General features: G+C 40.5%; 1 protein-coding gene across 2 annotated transcripts in view; it reads right to left on the bottom strand.

Annotated features, from left to right (window-relative positions):
* Positions 1-5,994: 5,994 nt before the first annotated feature.
* Positions 5,995-19,041, bottom strand: part of FZD3 (frizzled class receptor 3) — a 69,873-nt gene continuing 56,826 nt past the window's right edge. The window contains exons 7-8 of one of the 2 annotated variants that reach the window (XM_084767187.1): positions 17,445-17,669; positions 5,995-6,327 (exon numbers count right to left, since the gene is read on the bottom strand). In XM_084767187.1, coding sequence (XP_084623313.1) covers positions 17,456-17,669 — 214 coding nt within the window. In that variant the 3' untranslated portion in view covers positions 5,995-6,327; positions 17,445-17,455. The other variant, XM_084767186.1, reaches the window with a different exon arrangement.

The following is a 19,041-nucleotide window of genomic DNA, read 5'->3' as shown; positions in this document are numbered from 1 at the left end:
GGACAGCCAGGCAACACAGAGAAACCCAGTTTCAAATGAATGAATGCATGAATGAATGAATGTCAGGCTGCCTGCCACCAAGCCTAGTGACCTGAGTTTGAACCCTGAGACCTATTAGCTGTCCTCTGACCTTCACATGCACACTGTGGCATGATGTGCACACCCACGCTCAATCCACTAAATAATAATAATAATAATAATAATAATAATAATAATAATAATAATAATAAATTTCACCTCTTAGTCCCATTCTTTGCACATCTTTGCACATTAACGTCATTAAGAGTTAGCTGGACAGGCTGGAAAGATGGCGCAGAGGTTAAGAGCGCCACCTGCTCATCCAGAGGTCCTAAGTGCAATTCCCAGGAGCCATCTGATGGCTCACAACCATCTTCTGGCCTGCAGCATATACATAAAGCACTCGTATACATTAAATAAATAAGTAAATCTTTAAAAAAAAAAAAAAAGAGTTGGCTGGACACAGAGTCCTCAGCCTACCTGTCTGGCCAGCGGCAGGAGTCATGCAGTCAAGCTCCTGTCTGAACTTGTCACTCACTTTTCTGGACATGTGGATGATTCTCTTCAATTCAGTCTTCCTAGTCTCTTTTCATCTTCCCAACTCCCAAATGCCCGAGTATCCAGTACTGAGTTTCTGGACTCCTCTTCCTCTTTGACGTGACTTTGCTGATCATTAAGTGTTGGGAACAAGCAAAAGAAACTTATTCTAAGTGCTACCATTTCATTTTCACACTCCATTTAATCGGAGGGAGAAGCTAAGATGCCAGGCCCTAGGGGAGCTGGGCACGTCCCGACAGCTGAGCAGGAACTGTAAGGAGACAATTGTCTGAGTCCAGCCATCTCAGACAACTGTCTCCATCTTGCTGGCAGGGGTCACACTAAGTTCATGTTCCCAGGTCCAAAGACCTACTCATATGCTGATTGATGGAAACTCCTTTGCTCAACCCCTTATGTCAAAATATGATTGGACAATGCTACAGCCCACCCCACTCTCCCTCTTATGGTTTCATTCATTCATTCTTTTTTTTTTTTTTTAAAGATTTCTTTCTTTCTTATGTACACAGTACTTTGTCTGCAGGTACACCAGAAGAGGGCACCAGATCTCATTGTAGATGGTTGTGAGCCACCATGTGGTTGCTGGGAATTGAACTCAGGACCTTTGGAAGAGCAGGCAGTGCTCTTAACCTCTGAGCCATCTCTCCAGCCCATGGTTTCATTCTTTAAATATGTGGTACAATGTCCCTTCAAGGTCGTAGTTCAATATATATATATATATATATATATATATATATATATATATATATATATATATATATATTTCCCCCCCCAAGACAGGGTTTCTCTGTGTAGCCTTGGCTGTCCTAGACTCACTTTGTAGACCAGGCTGGCCTCCAACTGTAGACCAGGCTGGCCTCGAACTCACAGCAATCCACCTACCTCTGCCTCTCGAGTGCTGGGATTTAAAGGCGTGCACCACCACACCTGGCTCAGCTCTTTTTTAATCTGTAGTTTGGCCCTGACTGATCAGTAGTGGCTTGATTACGATAAATTTTTGTCATCTACATTGACCTGGTGTTTGAGTCATGTTGGATTTAAGTGTACACTACAGCATTAGTATCATCTGTATGTGCATGTGGCCCACACTGAGCAGCTCTGACGCCCTTCCTTGAACACCTTGACTGGGATCTACCTGCCAGTTAGAGGTCAGACAGGCATCGCATGGGGCATATCCACACACTGACCTCCAGTCACTCTAACTGGAGCCTTCTCCATTGGCTATAGGCGATCCCACTCCCCTCGGTTTTCAAGGCCCCAGTGTATCATCCTTGACTTCTTTGGACTCTCTGGCTCTGTAAAGCTTGGTAGCAAGAACTCAATAGAAATGTCTTCTATAAAATATTATTCTATGTCAGGTGTTTGTCTTCTTGTTATGCTAATGGTGGGATTTGCACAGCTGTATTAGTCTTTTACTTGAGCAAATAGCAAGGGAGGGATCTGGAGTAGGTGGCCACAGTTCCTTGAATAGTCAGACACAGATTTTATCACTCATTAAGAGATACTTTTGCTGGTTTATACATCTTGTTTGCAGTGTATTTTTCCGCTCAGTAAATGAAGATGTATTCCTGTCTTCTGCTGCTGTGGAGAAATAAGCCTTCAGTAAAACTGCTGTTCCTTTGTGATTTATCTGGCTCTGCGATAGCTGCTTTCTTTCTTTCTTTCTTCTTTTTCTTTTTTTAGACAGGGTTTCTCTGTGTAGCCTTGGCTGTCCTGGACTCACTTTGTAGACCAGGCTGGCCTCGAACTCACAGCAATCCACCTGCCTCTGCCTCCCAAGTGCTGGGATTAAAGGCGTGCGCCACCATGCTTGGCTGCTGCTTTCTTTTTCCTCTCTACTGTCCTTTACTTTTCCTGTAAGTGCAGTGTAGAAAGATTACCTGGGGGCTGGAGAGATGGGTCAGTGGGCAAAGGCACTTGCTGAGCAAGCCTGATGACCTGAGTTCGATCCCCAGAGCTGGATGCAGTGTTGTGCATCTGAATTCCAAGTACTCCCAAGGTGAGACGGGCGTATCCCGAAGAATGGCAGAGACAAAAGGGACCCCTGCTTCCACAAGGTTGAAGACCCCCCCCACATGCACGTATGTGCACGTGCACACACACACACACACACACACACACACACACACACAATTTCTTTGTGGGGCACTGAAGAGATGGCTCAATGAGGAAGAGCACTGATTACTCCTCCATAGGACTCTGACTGGATTCTCAGCACCCATGTGGCAGCTGTAACTACTTTCAGGTCATTGGAGGTCCTCTTCTGATCTCTATGGGCACCAGGCACACATATGGTATACATACATACATACATACATACATACAGGTAAAATTCCTATTAAAAAGAGATTTCTTTGCATGTGCCCACCTGCCCTTCTGCTTTATTTCCATAGATGGAGAAGCACTGGGCCCTCATCTAAGAGCCAGGCAGATACAGCCACCCAATTTTGGACTTGCAGCTTCCAGCACTGTATCCTTTTTTTTATTATTATTATTTTAAAGATTTATTTGCTTATTACTTACTATGCACACAGTGTTCTGCCTGCATGTACACCGCAGGCCAGAAGAGGGCAGCAGATCACATTATAGATGGTTGTGAGCCACCATGTGGTTGCTGGGAATTGAACTCAGAACCTCTGGAAGTGCAGTCAGTGCTCTTAACCTCTCTCCAGCCTAGCACTGTATCCTAAATAAACCTCTTTATAAATTATCCAGCCTTAAGTGTTCTGTTATAGTAACAGAAATCAGCGGAGACACCATAATCCCAGCAACTAAAACATAATCAATAAATAATTGCTGATTTAATCTCTCACCAGTCGTATCCTCTGTGTGCTCATTCCTTGCGGCAGAAGTAACTCCTTCCACTTTTGTGCTCCCTCCATACTTTGGGTAAAGCAGGATATAGTTCTGCGTGCCGGAAGCTTACTAACTACAATGTAAGTTTTGCCAGAACAGGAACTGTCATTTTCTTTTTCAAACTAGTTCTACTACTTGGAGTAAAGAGTAGGTCAACAAATGAGTATTGAACAAATGAGTGAATGAATGAATGAAGGGATGTTACTGACTGGTCATAGAGACTTGGAAACATTTTCTAACATAACTCACCAATAGCCAAGGGAAAAAAAAACAATATATGACCCTTCACTCTAAAAGTATTAAAGGAATGACAGCTAAAGCAGACTCGCACTTGCTTATGTCTTGTGTCTGTGAAACAATCTCCATCAATGAGCAGGAGGAGAAAGAAAGGCTCTAAGATGCACAGATGGAGCTTGAGTCCTTCTGTATCTGATAATGAACTTTTATGGTCTAGCAAATGGCTCTAGGAGGGAAACAATTTCCTGCAGCCACATGGCCTCGGGGACTTTCAGAAATGCTCATCCTCACCCTGGGACGCATCCTTGTCACTGTGACAAAGGCTCCTTTGGCCTGCACTCAACTGACAGCTGACGGGAGCGTGCATCATCACAGTTCCTTCAACTGGCTTAACTGTGTCCAGTCTGTTGCCAGAGAACAAGCTCGCCTTCTGGGCATATGGGAAAGCAGACGCTGCCTACAGACTTAGAGCATGCATTTCTTTCCCATATTTAGCAAACACTTTTGTAACCAGTCTGCTGTCAAAAGATTCCTAAAATATATCTGACTCGTGAATCCACCTCACATGCAGTGTCTGTGTATTTCTAGTATATTTATTACGTAGCAGCGCATCTGACAGTATGCGGGGGTTGCAGACTGCCCAAGAGCCTTTATGACTTGAGCAGCCGACAAGGCACAAAAAGGACTCAGTGTTAAGTCTCGGGTTGCAGAGCAGATGACGCTGACTCATTAGGAACCTTGGCCAAGAGCTTCCCGTGTCCAAATATTTCAAAACACTTTTAAGTGCCTGACTTTGGGAGGCTTGTTGGTTTGTTTGTTTAAATAAATGGCTTCACATTAATGACTGCTTGGGTCACATGCCTAGCACACAGTAGCGAGTCAATCGGTGCCTGTTGGAAATAGTTTCAACTGTTAAACACGCACACCTACATATTTCTCTGTATGGATGGTTGGATGCCTCAATCATTGGAAACAACTTCAAGGTAAACTTAGAATGAAAAGGGCAGTGAGGAGAACACAGTGTACAGCCCTCCACGGACTCAACGCACCTGGAGATGGGTGGCTCTTCTGTGGCTATTCATACTAGAGGCATGTTGGAAAGGACAGCGCCTGCCCCACTGGATGCTGCAGGGAGAACAGGGTGTTGTCGGGCTTGTAGCAACTGTTTGGGGGAAGTATTTAGGAAGTCTTCCTAGGAAAGAATTACTGTTTTTAAAATTACTAAATTCAGCTGGGCATGGTGGCGCACGCCTTTAATCCCAGCACTTGGGAGGCAGAGGCAGGTGGATTGCTATGAGTTTGAGGCCAGCCTGGTCTACAAAGTGAGTCCAGGATGGCCACGGCTACACAGAGAAACCCTGTCTTGAAAAACAAAAAAACAAAAAACAAACAACCCCCCCCAAAGGTTAAAATTACTAAATTCAGGAGCCTGAGAAATGGCTCAGGAGTTAAGAATATGTACTGTTCTTCAGAAGGCCCGTGTGGTTCCCAGCGCCCACACTCAACTTATAGAAAACCTTTAATCCTAAAGCAGAGCAGTGGGTGGCTAGCTACTGACATCATTCAATCCACAGCCAGTAAAAGGTTTTGAGAACTATAGGATTTCCTTTTTTAAACAGAATTTACAAGTTACTGTTAGGCAGGAGCCACGCTATTCTCTTTACTATTCCAATTTTAGTATATGCTTATGACCTTATGACTTCTTGTGAGGACCAGCACTGTGTGTAGTCTTAGGTGGCCTGGAATTTTGAAGACCAGGCTGGCATACACTATACAGAGGTTTACCTAACTCTGCCTCTTGAGTGCTGGAATTGGATCTTATGATTTTTAAGGTTCTCCTAACTACTTAAGGCCTGGGCTGCCTTCTTGTGTTTGAAAATAAATTCACTCAAGAAAGTATCTGCTTATGAGAAAATTGAGGGGTGTGTTTTTCAACCAGTATTTACTGAGATTTATATCTCTATTATACTGCAATTGAGATATAACAATGAACATATATATGCAGTCTATATTGATAAAAGTGAGAGGGACAATAATTGAAGGTAGTGTAATATAAATTGCATTGGTAAACTGTCATGTGCTGCTGTGGAGAGACGGTCCTGCCTGGAAATCTCTCCACTGGGAGCCCCTGTGTGACGAAGCTGGACCTCGTCATTTCAGGGGGCTGCTGTAGGCTCCCACACTCGTGTCTCTCTGCTCTTTTTGGCTTTTTTTTTTTTTTACTTTATTTGCTAAATATTTAAATTCATTCATTCAAAACTGAACAGTTATCACAGATCATTCTCCCAATAGGAATCTTTATATATTTCTAAATCCCAGGTTAATGTTTCTTATGTACTTACAAATAAAAATACTGTAAAAAATTAAATGAAATTTATTTTTTGAAATTAAATTAAATTGTACACATATGGGTGTTCTGCCTGCATGTATACGTGTGTACCACATGCACACTTGGTGGTGCCAACGGAGGCTAGCAGAGTGTTGGGTCCTCTGAAACGAGTTACAGATGGATGCGAGCTGCCATGTAGATGTTGGGAATTGAACCTGGGTCTGGAAGAGCAGTCACCTCTCCTGCTCCCCCGAAACTCAAGTTTTAAAGATGCAGTTGATGTGACTGACTGAGTCTGCATGATGATATAGGAAGTTACATTCAATAATACACTAGTGAGAGAAAAGAGAACAAATTACTTAGCTTTATTAAAAATTTCCAATTTATAACCAAAATATACAACCACTACATTTAAAATCAGTTTTTACACTCACAGTTAAAGTGCTAAGAAAACATTTACAAAACTGACATCAGTCTACTGTAAACAAAATAAATCTACAACAGCAGAGTGCAAAGCACACCCAGCTACGGTGAAAGTCCAGCCCATGCTCTAACTGGGTGTGCTCGCCCGACACAGACCCCAACAACAGCAACTTTCCACTCACCTGGAAATGAACAGTTTTAGCTGATGCATGGAGAAGAACCATGAAGAACTAATACCACAAGATACAAGTTTTCATCACAAGCACTTTCTAACTAGATAATTGTATGATAAAACAAGGTTAGAGTTTTAGAATTTAGAATCAACTCAGCAATTCAGAATAACACGTTTAAAAACTAAATTGCTAAGTACCAGTTATTTAAAAATAAGTTTTAGAAGAATGAAAAAAGGAGTAGATTTCCTACCTCCATATCTCTTGAAAAATTGTTAACAGAAAATAGGGGAAGTCTTTTTTGAGCAAGCATGGACAGTATTCACCCATAAACTTCCTATCACTGACCAGAGCTGTCAATGACGATGTGTTTGCTTTTGATGCTGATTTCTTTCACCAAGATAGTAAGATTATAGTTACTAATAATTTAAAATGAGTTGTCTGAATTTCCTTCTTCCTAACATGTGAGGTGGGTCTCACTTTGGACTGACTACAACAGCTGGAACTAGAAGGGAAACTAGGAAGGTTCTAGGCTGAGCATTTGGGAAACCAGTCAGATAAAGAAGGGCTCACTCAGGGCATCACTTGTGTGGATCATCTAGGAAGAAGTGTACCAAGTCTCTACTGAAATCCAAGTAGCTTTCTCAGGCTGGGAGCAGTGGCGCACACCTGTAATCCCAGCACTCAGGAGGCAGAGGCAGGAGGATTGCTGTGAGTTCCAGTCTAGCCTGGTCTACTAAGTGAGTCTGGGACAGCCAGGGCTACACAGAGAAACCCTGTCTTGAAAAAAAAGAAAAAGAAAAAAAAGAAAACCGTAGCTTTCTCCAGCGTAAGAATGCATCAAAGACTAAGACACCCAGAGGACCTGTAAGAGTGTGCTGCATACTTAGTTTAAAATTCTAATTCTGAAGGATTAGCCTTTATAATACAGTGGTTCCTACAAACAAAATAAGACAATGCGATGCTTAAAGTTGTCAGTGAACTTTTCTTTGCAAGTTGGAGGAGGGGAGGGGAGGTGGTGACAATGGTGTATCTTATTTATTTACAACCATACAGGGCAATTTAGTTCGAGTTTGAAATAAGTTAGTTTATACCTTTTTGGATCATAACTGGGGGTTTTCTATATGGAACTTTCATATTCTTACATGTGTTTTTTATATTCTTATATCTCTGTTCTTATATAACCAGAATCTAAGCATAAAGAAAATCTTTAGATGAAAGCTTATAGAAAATGTGTTGACTTTGAAACATAAAATTCTTTACTGTGGAGTGTCCATCAGAGGATAAAACTCAGTAGTTAGCAAACATGGAACACATAGCACACTGGGGGATTAGTCTTCCTCTAAACTGCATTTATCGACTACTTCTCTGACATTGTGGCAGTACATTAGCTTATAAAAAGCATGAAAATCAAACACAGACTTAGTGAAGAGCTTATGTAACTTAAGAGCTCTCAGAAGCATTTATTTCAAATTGATAAAATATCTGTAAAAGCAGGAATTCAAGAACAAGACAAAGCAGAAGCTTTTGAGACGGCCTAAGAGTTCACGTAATCTCCTCTTCTGACAGCCCAGGAAGAGCTGGGACGAAAATCTTTTTGTTTGGTTGTTCCTTTAATATACGTCATCAGATTGCTAACAGGTGGTTACTTTTTACTCCCTAAGCCAGCAATTTCACATGCTTAGAAGAAGATTTTCCAACTATTCAGATAGCAGGAACCTTGACTGTCAGAAAACCACTGATCAACAAAGAGCTGTCTGTTGAGATAAGAAAACAAGAGCCAGCTCATTTTAAATAAATACTGGACTTAGATATTCTGTATTATAGAAAATGAAGTAACTATTAATCATAGATACAACATATAAATAATATAATCCTCCAAACTGACTATTAGATTAAAATATCAAGATGTATTTTCTTTTCTCTTTTTTGAAACAGGGCCATATGTAGCTCAGCCTGGCCATGAACTCGTGGCAATCCTCTGGCCTTAGTTAGCCTCCTAACTAAGACACATGTCATCATGCTGGGGTTGACAACAAGTTCTTAGTTTAAAATTCTAATTCTGAAGGATTAGCCTTTATAATACAGTGGTTCCTACAAACAAAATAAGACAATGCGATGCTTAAAGTTGTCAGTGAACTTTTCTTTGCAAGTTGGAGGAGGGGGGGGGTGTGGTGACAATGGTGTATCTTTATCACGATGAAACAAAAATTTAGACTTCAGTGAGAAAATAAAAATCAAGAAGAAAATCCAGAAATTGGAAAGAAAAGCAGAAAATTAGTTTGAAGCTGGTATTTAAGGACTAAAGATAACACTGTTCAATGGTAGGAGGTTTGGATAATGAAGGAAAGGTACGGTTCCATCCTTAGTGACACGTGTGCGCGCGCGTACACACACAACACACACACAACACACACAGACACACACACAGACACACACACACAGACACACACACACAGACACACAGACACACACACACACACAGACACACACAACACACACACAACACACACACACACACACACACACACACACACACACACGGAAGGAAGGAGGGAAGATGGGGAGGAAGGGAACACTACCAGCTGGTGTTTAGCACACGGAAGCATGACGGGTGGCTCCTGCCTGCAGCCTTGGCACTCAGGAGGCCCGTGAAGGAGGGCTGTAAGCTCCTGGCTAGCCTGGACTACACGGCAAGTTCAAGGCCTTGCTACTTGATAGAAAAGACGTAGGCCTGCTGAGTTAGAGCACTTGTCTAGTATATGCAAGACCCTAGCGTCAGGCGAAATAATAAAACAAACATAAATCACAAGAAGCTAGATGGTTCCGGGGGAAGCCGGAATACTATAAAAAGAGAAATAAATTCAGATTTATTTCAATTCATAGCTAAGATATATAAGAAGTAATACCCAATGACAGGAGAACTTCCAGACCCTGAACACCTTTCTCTACTTAGTTTTTGACACAGTCTCACTATGCAGCTCAGGTTGGCCTGGAATTTGCCATGCAGCACAGGATGGCCTTAACTTTGTAATCCTTCTGTCTTAGTCTCTCAAAGATTGGCCAGTGTGAGCCACCACACTTAGCTCAGACAAACATTTTCACACTAGAGAGTCCTTTTTTATGATTTATACAAGGCATATTCATCTCAGCTCAATGTCAAACCTACTGTGTTGTCCCTCTTTAAAAAACAGATTTCATAGTAAATGCTTCTGCTGGCAAGATTAGCTCTGGGAAAATGATCTGAGATAGGGCTGAGGGAAGAAATGTTCAAAACTGAGGGTGGAAGGAACAGCCAGACAAACAGAAAAATACAAGACAGCTAACTATGAACCATTCTGGGGTCACTTGGTTTTCCCTCACAGAACTTCTCATTATCAATCTCAAATAGTCACGGAAACTGGACTTCACATTCAATATATGCAACAATAAAAACCCGGAGAGCCGGAAAACGGAAAATAAATGTGTTGTTTTTAAGAGACAATTAAAAAAATGATAACGGTCATTGTTAATAGCAGGATATATCTGAGAAATGTGTGGCTAGGCAATGGGTCACTTTGCAAGATCATAGGATGCACTCACCAAATCACACACCTGTGGGACCACTGCTGTCTAGACAGGAGGTCTGAGACAGGGCTTAAACTTATGATCCTCCTACCTTAGGCTGCCACGTGTCTCCTAAGAAAAAAATGACTAAAATGTCATTATGCGGCATATGGCCATAGGAATCTCTGAGTGAGAGACTGAACATCTAATTTAATCACTAGAAACCAGTGGAAGACCTAAGGCAAGGAATGAAGTATAGCTTGGGAAATCTATCGGAGCTGAGGACGTACACAGCTCAGTGGTAGAACGACTGCCTAGCATATGTAAGGCCTTAGGCTTGTTTACCAGAGCCAGGCAATGAGAGAGGCTACAAAGATGACATGGTTAGGAAAAAATTACTGCAAACCAGTTACACCAACCTATATCCACTTTCTAGTGTTATGTACTCATCAGACTTCAGAGCCAACTGTACACTGAAAGCCTACAATCCAAAGCATTCAAGACATCATAAGAACTGACGCAGACAGTCAGAGCAAAGAAACTGGTCTTTAAAAGTAACTGGGTAGGCCGGAAGGATGGCTCAGTGGTTAGGAGCACCGGCTGATCTTTCAGAGGTCTGAGGTTAGATTACATAGTAGCTCACAACTCTTTATAACCTCAGTTTCAGGGGGTCCAATACTCTCTTCTAGTATCCCCAAGTGCCAGGCATGCAAATGGTACCTAGACACAGATGCAGAAAGAACATCCATACACATAAAATTAGAAGAAGAAGAAGAAGAAGAAGAAAAAAAAAAAGTAAGTGGGATTTCACTGATCCAGTTCTTGGAAAGGATCAGTGATTTACAGTGTTGAAAGGATGAAGTTACTGGACTCTCTGTTTTATTAAAGAATACTTTAAATTTTTTATTATATTTATTGTGTGTGTGTGTGTGCGCGCGGGCGCACGCACGCACATGCACACATGCGCTCAGGCACCTACACTCTACATGCGAATGTACACCACAGCCCACATGTGGTGGTCAGAGGACAGCTTGCAGGGGTCTGTTGGGTCTGTTCTCTCTTTCCACCATTTGGGTCTCTGGGACGGAAACCAACAAGTACCCGTACCTGCTGAATCATTTCACTGGCCCCATTAGAGATAATTAAGGAAACTTTATTGTAATAATTTCTGCAAAGGCAGGACAAATTGACAATAACAAATCACATCTATCTCTAACAATATTTTATGAATTTTGTTTTCAATGCTGGGACTGAGTCCAGGGCCCTGTCTATTGCTGAGCTAAATCCTAATCTTGCTAATATTTTAAAGTAGGTCATCACTTTTCTGTGGCAATCTAGCAAAAAACGTATTCAATGAGTATGAGGAGGCAGTTAAAGAGTAACAATTAAATGAAAAAAATCCTATTCAATTTCTCTGAGTTCTTTTAGATTTTATAATCAATCCAGTAGTGGTCCGTACACACCTTTAATCCTGCCTCTTGGGAGGCAGACAGACAGATCTGAGTTCAAGGCCAGCCTGGTCTACGGAGTGAGTTCCAGGACATCCAGGGGTACACAGAAAAAAACCTAAATAATAATAATAATAATTTTTATGATCATGTGAATGGTGGTACAACCTGACAGCCTTTAACTTAGCAAAGGGGCCAGTGCTGTAACTGGCTGTCACTAATTTTATTTTGAATACATGCTAGGGCTGTTCTCCCAATAAACTACACTACAGCTCTAAGGATTGCATTGTGTTTGAGACCTTGACTAAATACCTGCATTAATAATTAAGACAACAAAGACCACAAAATATCGTGTCATTTTTTTTCCTGTTTATCAACTTATTATGTTGATGTTTAAGTTGTTTTTGTTTTTTGATTAAAAACCATGTCTGGTACTTATAACTTCTTTTACTTTTATATCTGTAATGCAATTTTCCTCTTTTAAAAATCACTAGAGAGATGGCTCAGAGGTTGAGGATACTGACTTCTTTTCCAAAGGCCCAGAGTTCAATTCCCAGCAACCACATGGTGGCTCACAACCATTTATAATGTGATCTGATGCCCTCTTCTGGCGTGCAGGTGTACATGCAGGCAGAGCACTGTTACATAATAATACATAAATAAATCTTTTTAAAAAATCATTTAAGCTAGGGCATAGTGGCACACTTGAAAACCCAGCACTTGCCTGGGAGTAACCATAAGTTCAAAGCCAGCGTGGGATATACAAGTAAGACTTTCAGATCAGCCTGAGGTATTTTGTGAGGAATGGCAGGACACTTTCCTAGCATTGGGGGTCCTGGAGTGTGAGCTCCTGTATTGCAGTGACAGAACAAAAGAAACACTAGCAAACCTCTCATAGTATCTGTCAACTTAGGTTCAAGCTGCCTTAGCTGTATAAGCTGACCACATAAACACAGTTATGGGAAGAGAACAAAAGTGAGCTCACAGCAATGACTATAAAATGGTCAAGGGATAAACAAATTAGCATCCAGTGGAATTTGAGACTCCTACTCTAATCCCTGCAATTCTTCAACTGCAAACAAAAATGCTTTGTCTGATGTTACACAGCTTCATTGAAAGGAGAGGCAAGACTAGATATCAGCTTTTGTATTCAAAATCCTAGCATATATATATTTTTAAATAACACAATGCATTTTTGCTAGTTATTAATTAAAGCTTGGCCAAAACAAAAAGTTCTAAATTTTGAAAAGCCAGTTGGCATAAAACAAAAAAAGAATCTTTAAGTTCGCAAATATAAGTGAGCCTGCTTACATACCAAAAGCTTAAGGCAACAATACTAATAAAATAATAAATTTATCTGCTTTTAGGAAATATAACAAGATAGAAAAACACTTAAGCTGGGCGCGGTGGCACAAGCCTTTAGTCCCAGTACTTGGGAGGCAGAAGCAGGTGATCGCTGTGAGTTCAAGGCCAGCCTGGTCTACAAAGCAAGTCCAGGACAGCCAAGGCTACACAAAGAAACCCTGTCTTGAAAAACCAAAAAAACAAAACAAAACAAAACAAAACAAAACAAAACTAATTCAATAGTGGTAATGGGCAGAATAATGGAACACTAAATGTTTATAAATAAAAATTATTTATCTTTATAAATAAAATTTTATTAATTTCATTTGTTAATTTATGTATTTGAGATGAGGTCTCTCTATATAGCCCTGGCTGACCTGTATTCACTATGTAGAACAGATTGGCCTCGACCTCACAGAGATGCTCCTGCCTCAGTCAACTAAGTGCTAAGATTAAAGGTGTGTGCCAATACTCCTGGCAAATTTAAAAACCTTTAAGTTGTTAAGAAGTAAAAACCACTTTTAACCAAGGGAAAATGGTGCAGTGGCTAATAAAACTAGAGTAAGTTATAACAATTCTACTACACCAACAGAAAATCCATGAGAAGGGCAAGACAGGTTTCTGGGTGGCTATTTAAACAAAAGCTAAAGATAATTATCTTTCAACACATTTAAATAGATTGAACTTAATGGGTTTTGTACTGGCTTGGCCTTTGACCAAAATATTAATGAAAACTTAAAAAAAATTTTAAAGCAAGATTTTCTAATTAGAGAACACAGGAATACACACTTTTATAAGTCTATCAAACACCTATGTCTACTAAGATGGTTGGCTCTAGGCAGACTTTTAACACTGTTCTTTTCCCAGAAGATTTGGATCTTAAAAGGTAAGTATTATTCTGTATGTGGTGTCAGACATGGCCAGAAGAGAGGTTAGATTCCCAGAGCTGGAGCTACAGGCAGCTGTGAGCACACAGGTACTGGGAACTGAGCAGCAAACTCACTTAGTCACTGAGCCATTTCTCCAACCCTAACCTTTTCTCATCGTAGTTGGTCACAAAAAGGCATAAAAGAAGCTTAAAAGAATCACGAGTTAGCTAGGCATAGTGGCACACCTTTAATCCTAGACTCAGGAGGCAGAGGCAGGTGCAGCTCTGTGAATTCCTGGCCAGTCTGGTCTGCAGAGCAGTTCCAGGATAGCCAGGGCTACAAAGAAAAATCCAGTCTCAAAAACAAAACAAAAGTTGAGCTTACTTATAAATCTAGGTTCTATAAAACTCCTATCCCTTGTGTTTTTTGTGTGAAATTGAAAAGAATTCTTACTTTACACAGATTTTAAAAAAATATATAAACATTCTCATGGTCTAAGTTGAGTGCCATGTCATTAGCTGTTCATTAAATATTTACTGGAAAGCTTACCCTGTACCAAGCCTTGTGCTAATTGTTATTCGTCAACTGCTCTCTGAAACAAATTACTGTTTTGAACTTAATACTGCCTTAGATCTTTTGCCTAATTACTGAATAAGACAATATTGCTAAAATCAAAGTACTTTTCAAAAACCCTTTTGATAATTTACTAACATGTTAGAGGGAATTATCATTTTCTTGGTTGACAACTGAACAACAACAACAAAAAAGCCCCAGTAAGTATTAACAAAAGCCAATCACAACAGAAATGGTAAAAAAAACTGTCCAGACTTGTTCAAGTCAAATTAAGCAGTTAAAATTTGAAATCAACTGTCCTGTGTTAGTTCTTCGATGGTTTCTTCAAAAAGAAAAAAGAAAAAAAGACTCCTCACTTGGAGCATCAGTACGATAAAGAACAAGGCCCAACCTGAACAGCGTTATTCAGAACAAACACTATTTTGGGGACTGTACAGAATGAGGGAAGAATGGTACTGCTGAAGGTGCCTGTAAGGCCAACGACATTCACACACACAGCACCGCCGGCTGAAGCTAGTGGAGATGCAAGCAGACATGAAACCTGGAAGCACAAGGGCAAGACGCTTACGGCATGTTCACTTCACTGTCTACACTTGGCCCACTTTAAAGGACAACCCATCAACACTTGGCAATCGGTAGTCATGCAGATGGTGACAGATGACAATGTCTTTGAGCTCAAACTGGTACTTCTATCTTAACTTTCTATTTTTGTTTGTGGATGTTTGTTCTGGTTCACTCGCGCTGTTCTGTGGAGCTTCTCAGACAGAGGCCTGTCAGTGGATTTGTTTATAGACAAGTTATCAGTTGTGCCTTTTAAAGTTTAAGGAAGGGTTTACCAACTATCAGTTATAAGGGACTTCCATCCTCTGAGTGGTGACTTTAGATCCAAGTAGAAAGATAGGAGGACAGAGGAAAGAGCAAACATTTGGGGCCAAATGCTCAAATGTGTCTTATGAAGAATGAGCAATCTCTACTGATACATACTTTGAAGAAGCAACATGGCACAGATAAATCATGACTACCAGAAAACTGGCTCTTCTGTCACGTGGGTGCTTTAAGTTTTAAAGGGCGAGAGAAGCATACACATGAATTAAACATGTGTCGAGAAATGTACTACAGTAGCCCTCAAATGAAGCTCTTTAGTCCTCAAGAATCTTAATCCCACATATTTCACAATGCTTCACAGTCTCAAAGAGCTTCCAGACGGGAGTTTTCATTTGATCTTAGTTTGACAACTTCGTGAGGTAGGTAGAGGAGATATTCATCTTCAAACAAGGGGAGCTACGCTCAAGGAGGCTGACTTGTCCAAAGTTAAAACTAGCACATGGCAAAGCCAGGCCTCTCCACAGTCTAGGGGGAATTTTTTTTTTTCTGAGTGTGATTCTTGAATAACCTGCTAAGAATCTTCTGTGGTATTTTTAGAAATACAGATTTGTAAAATCCTACTGCCTTCGATGTATTGAGTAAGAATCTCTAGAGATGAGAGCTGAGAATTCTGCATTTATAATGGGTTGTAATAAAGGAAGAAATAACTGTATGTTGGGTAACAATGTAAAGCCTATCATTGAGTGTGGCTAGATCTTCCCATGATTGAATATGATGCCATCAGCCCATCATTAGGAAAGAAAGAACGGGCTTCCCGCCTGGCTACACTGATAGTCACCTGAAGCTGCTTGTTTTTAAAGCCATCAGCTCTCACCTGAGAGGAAGACGCTGGCTGTCAGGAGGCTCCAGAGTGATCTTCCCTGCAATCAGGGCCAAGGACCACTTGTGTTTTCTGAGTAACATAGTACCATTTTCTAGGATTTTTCTTTCTGATCAGTATATATCCCAATAAAGTTCACAGTTTATATCCTAAATCATTTAAGCTTTACAAGATAAAATGTCAAGAGTTTTCACTTGCTATTTTTAGGACTAATAGGTATTCACAGAAAGAGTAACCATGCTCCACTTAGCTACGGTGATTTTCAAGAACCCAAATTCATCACCATTTTGGACTTTGTTTATAATATTTCAGATGTAAACAACAATAATCTAGAAACTGAAAACAGGGATGTAGGACAAAAACTGTAGTCAACTGGCTACTGGGGAACTGAGTGCAGACAATCAACTCACTGCAGGAGGCCTGCACACCAAGGTCTGATGGCTTTGGCAAGGTCACATCTCACTGTAGAAAAATACAACAATGAATACAGAGAAAATATTTTGCCATTTTGTAATTTGTTTACCACTAAAAACCTTTATAATGTGTGATGCTTATCTTATAACTGCATGCCTCCATAGAACATATCTGAACATGGAATTGTCTATGAATCAATACTATTTCCTGGGAAAAATGACCACAAATTAAAAATTTTCTATCATGCATATGGATATTATAAAAACATAGCCCATAAAAGCAATATTTACAAAAGTAAAAAACAATACAACTGCAGGGGAAATGCTTATCTCTGCCTTCACTCCAGTGCTAATTCACATCCTAAATATCTCTGGGGGGAAGATCGACAGGCTTTGAGAGAACCTTCCATAGGCCAACTGTATCTTCTGTGGCACTGTTATCCTATTAGCTAAAATACCCTTGCTGGCTTATCAAAGTCTTCTATGGTTTACAAACAGTTCCTTTTTTTACTCAGTGGAAATAAATCTACAAAGTCCTAGTATTCATCTGAGAAGTAAACCTTGCATAGAAATTCTTTTTAATTCTGAAACTTTGTTTTATTAACAGAGCTACCAGAATGTCATTTCACAACTAGTTCATATTATATGAAAGTTCACTACAAAGCAGTCACCACACATATAGGACTTTTCTAAATATAAAATAAGTGGGTTTATAAAAATGCTTACCAGACAATCATCTCTTCACAACCTACAAAGAATTATTTTTGTGATGATATGATTCTTAATGTTTTGGATGTGTTCACGTTCCACGTTTGACGTGATACAAAGAGCGAAGATCTATCTACCTTTGCAGTGGGCACAGCCTGCCCAATTGCAAGCAGGATGACAGCGAGTTACAGCAGCCAGCCATGCGAAGGCAAAGACTATAAAACCTGCTCTTTAACAGCACACACTTCACCTTAAACAAGACTAAGCACTGGTCCCATCCTCCTCGATAACACGGTTCATGCTGGTGCCGTGTGTAATGTGCGTCATGGGGTTGTTACTGAGGTCTCGGATGCTGCTGTGCCGTGACTGCTCGTTGAGCCGATGAGAACTGCTGTGCCTGGAGTGGTCCGTCAGCCGCGACATGCTGCCGTGAGGTAGTCTCTCCTCCACTCCTCGGTAACTGCAGGGAGTGTACCTGCACACGAAGGTTCATTTCAAAGTGGGTAACAGAACACACCAGAAAATAAGACTAGTAATTCACATTAAAATGCCTTAGTAACTCAAGTGCTCAGTAAATCAACAGTGAGCAAGCAATAACTGACTTACTATTTAGAGTATTTTATTATTCTGTAGAATTATCTGATATGGCTAACAGAAAGAAATAATCCACTTAGGTTCAGGATGAAGGTCCTATTCCCTACAAAAGGGCAAAAGTTAGGCTGACCTACTTGGAACTATGGATACTTTTCCTACTCAAGTAAGTTGCAAATACAGTGAGCTCAGAGATGAGGAAAGGGAAGAGCTGCCCTCAGACTCTAGAAGATGGGAAGGGCAGCAGCAGTGCAAACTCCAATATTACTAGAAGGCTGGGAAGAGCGAACACAGGAAATGAGAGGAGAAATTAAGAGTAACTTAAATATCAGTGAATGAACTGCCATGCACGCATGACATCTGTGCCTGCAGTGTCTAGATGGACTACTTAACAGCTGGATCAGTCATCTGTAGATGATCTTTTATTTTCCTCAGGGTTAATGCTATGAAGACATTAATTTGTAGAAGTTGCATCCACTTGGAGGTTGCATCCTGACACTCTGTAACCAACTCTCTCATTAGCTGGACTTTGCATGCACGAGCTGGGCTACACAGCTGACTACAGCTACCTTCCTATCCAGAAATGCAACAGTGGGCTGCTCAAATTTTCTTTTGTTGAAATCCTGACTCACTGAGCCACATAAGAGGCAAGAATAAAACAAAACAAAAACCTCAGGCACTGAAATGAGGAATTATTAGCTCAAACCAGTCAAAATCAAGAAAACGAGCTACACTTTTTTATTGGTCCATTTCTATATAGAGCTCACATGGTATTTATCAATCTTTCTGGTTTAGTTATGAGTTCTTTCAGAATAACTACCATATTTTATCTTTTAATCTGTAGTACTTTGAGAATTTTTTTCTAAAATACTTTTGTTCATATACACAGTCTTTTGGAAAACATAGTTTAAGATAATAAAATTCAGGGGGCTGGAGAGATGGCTCAGAGCTTAAGAGCACTGACTGCTCTTCCAGAGGTCCTGAGTTCAATTCCCAGCAACCACATGCTGGCTTGTAACCATCTATAATGTGATCTAATGCCCTCTTCTGGTGTGTAGGCATGCACACAGGCAGAGTACTGTATATAGAATATACAAATAAGTCTTTTAAAAAATTTAAAAAGATAATGAAATTAAAAGAGATCTAAGTATCCTTGATGACGCTAATGAATATGCTGCTTTTGTTTGCTTTTATAGCTCAGGGCTAAGAGGCCCTGGGCTACAAGCCCTGCCTAGATGTGATGTTTCTAAGGTAAA

This window comes from Acomys minous, assembly GCF_964271855.1.
Source record: "Acomys minous genome assembly, chromosome: 18".
NCBI lineage: Eukaryota > Metazoa > Chordata > Mammalia > Rodentia > Muridae > Acomys > Acomys minous.
Note: the sequence above shows the minus strand (reverse complement) of the source record. Positions and strands in the feature narration are given on the sequence as shown.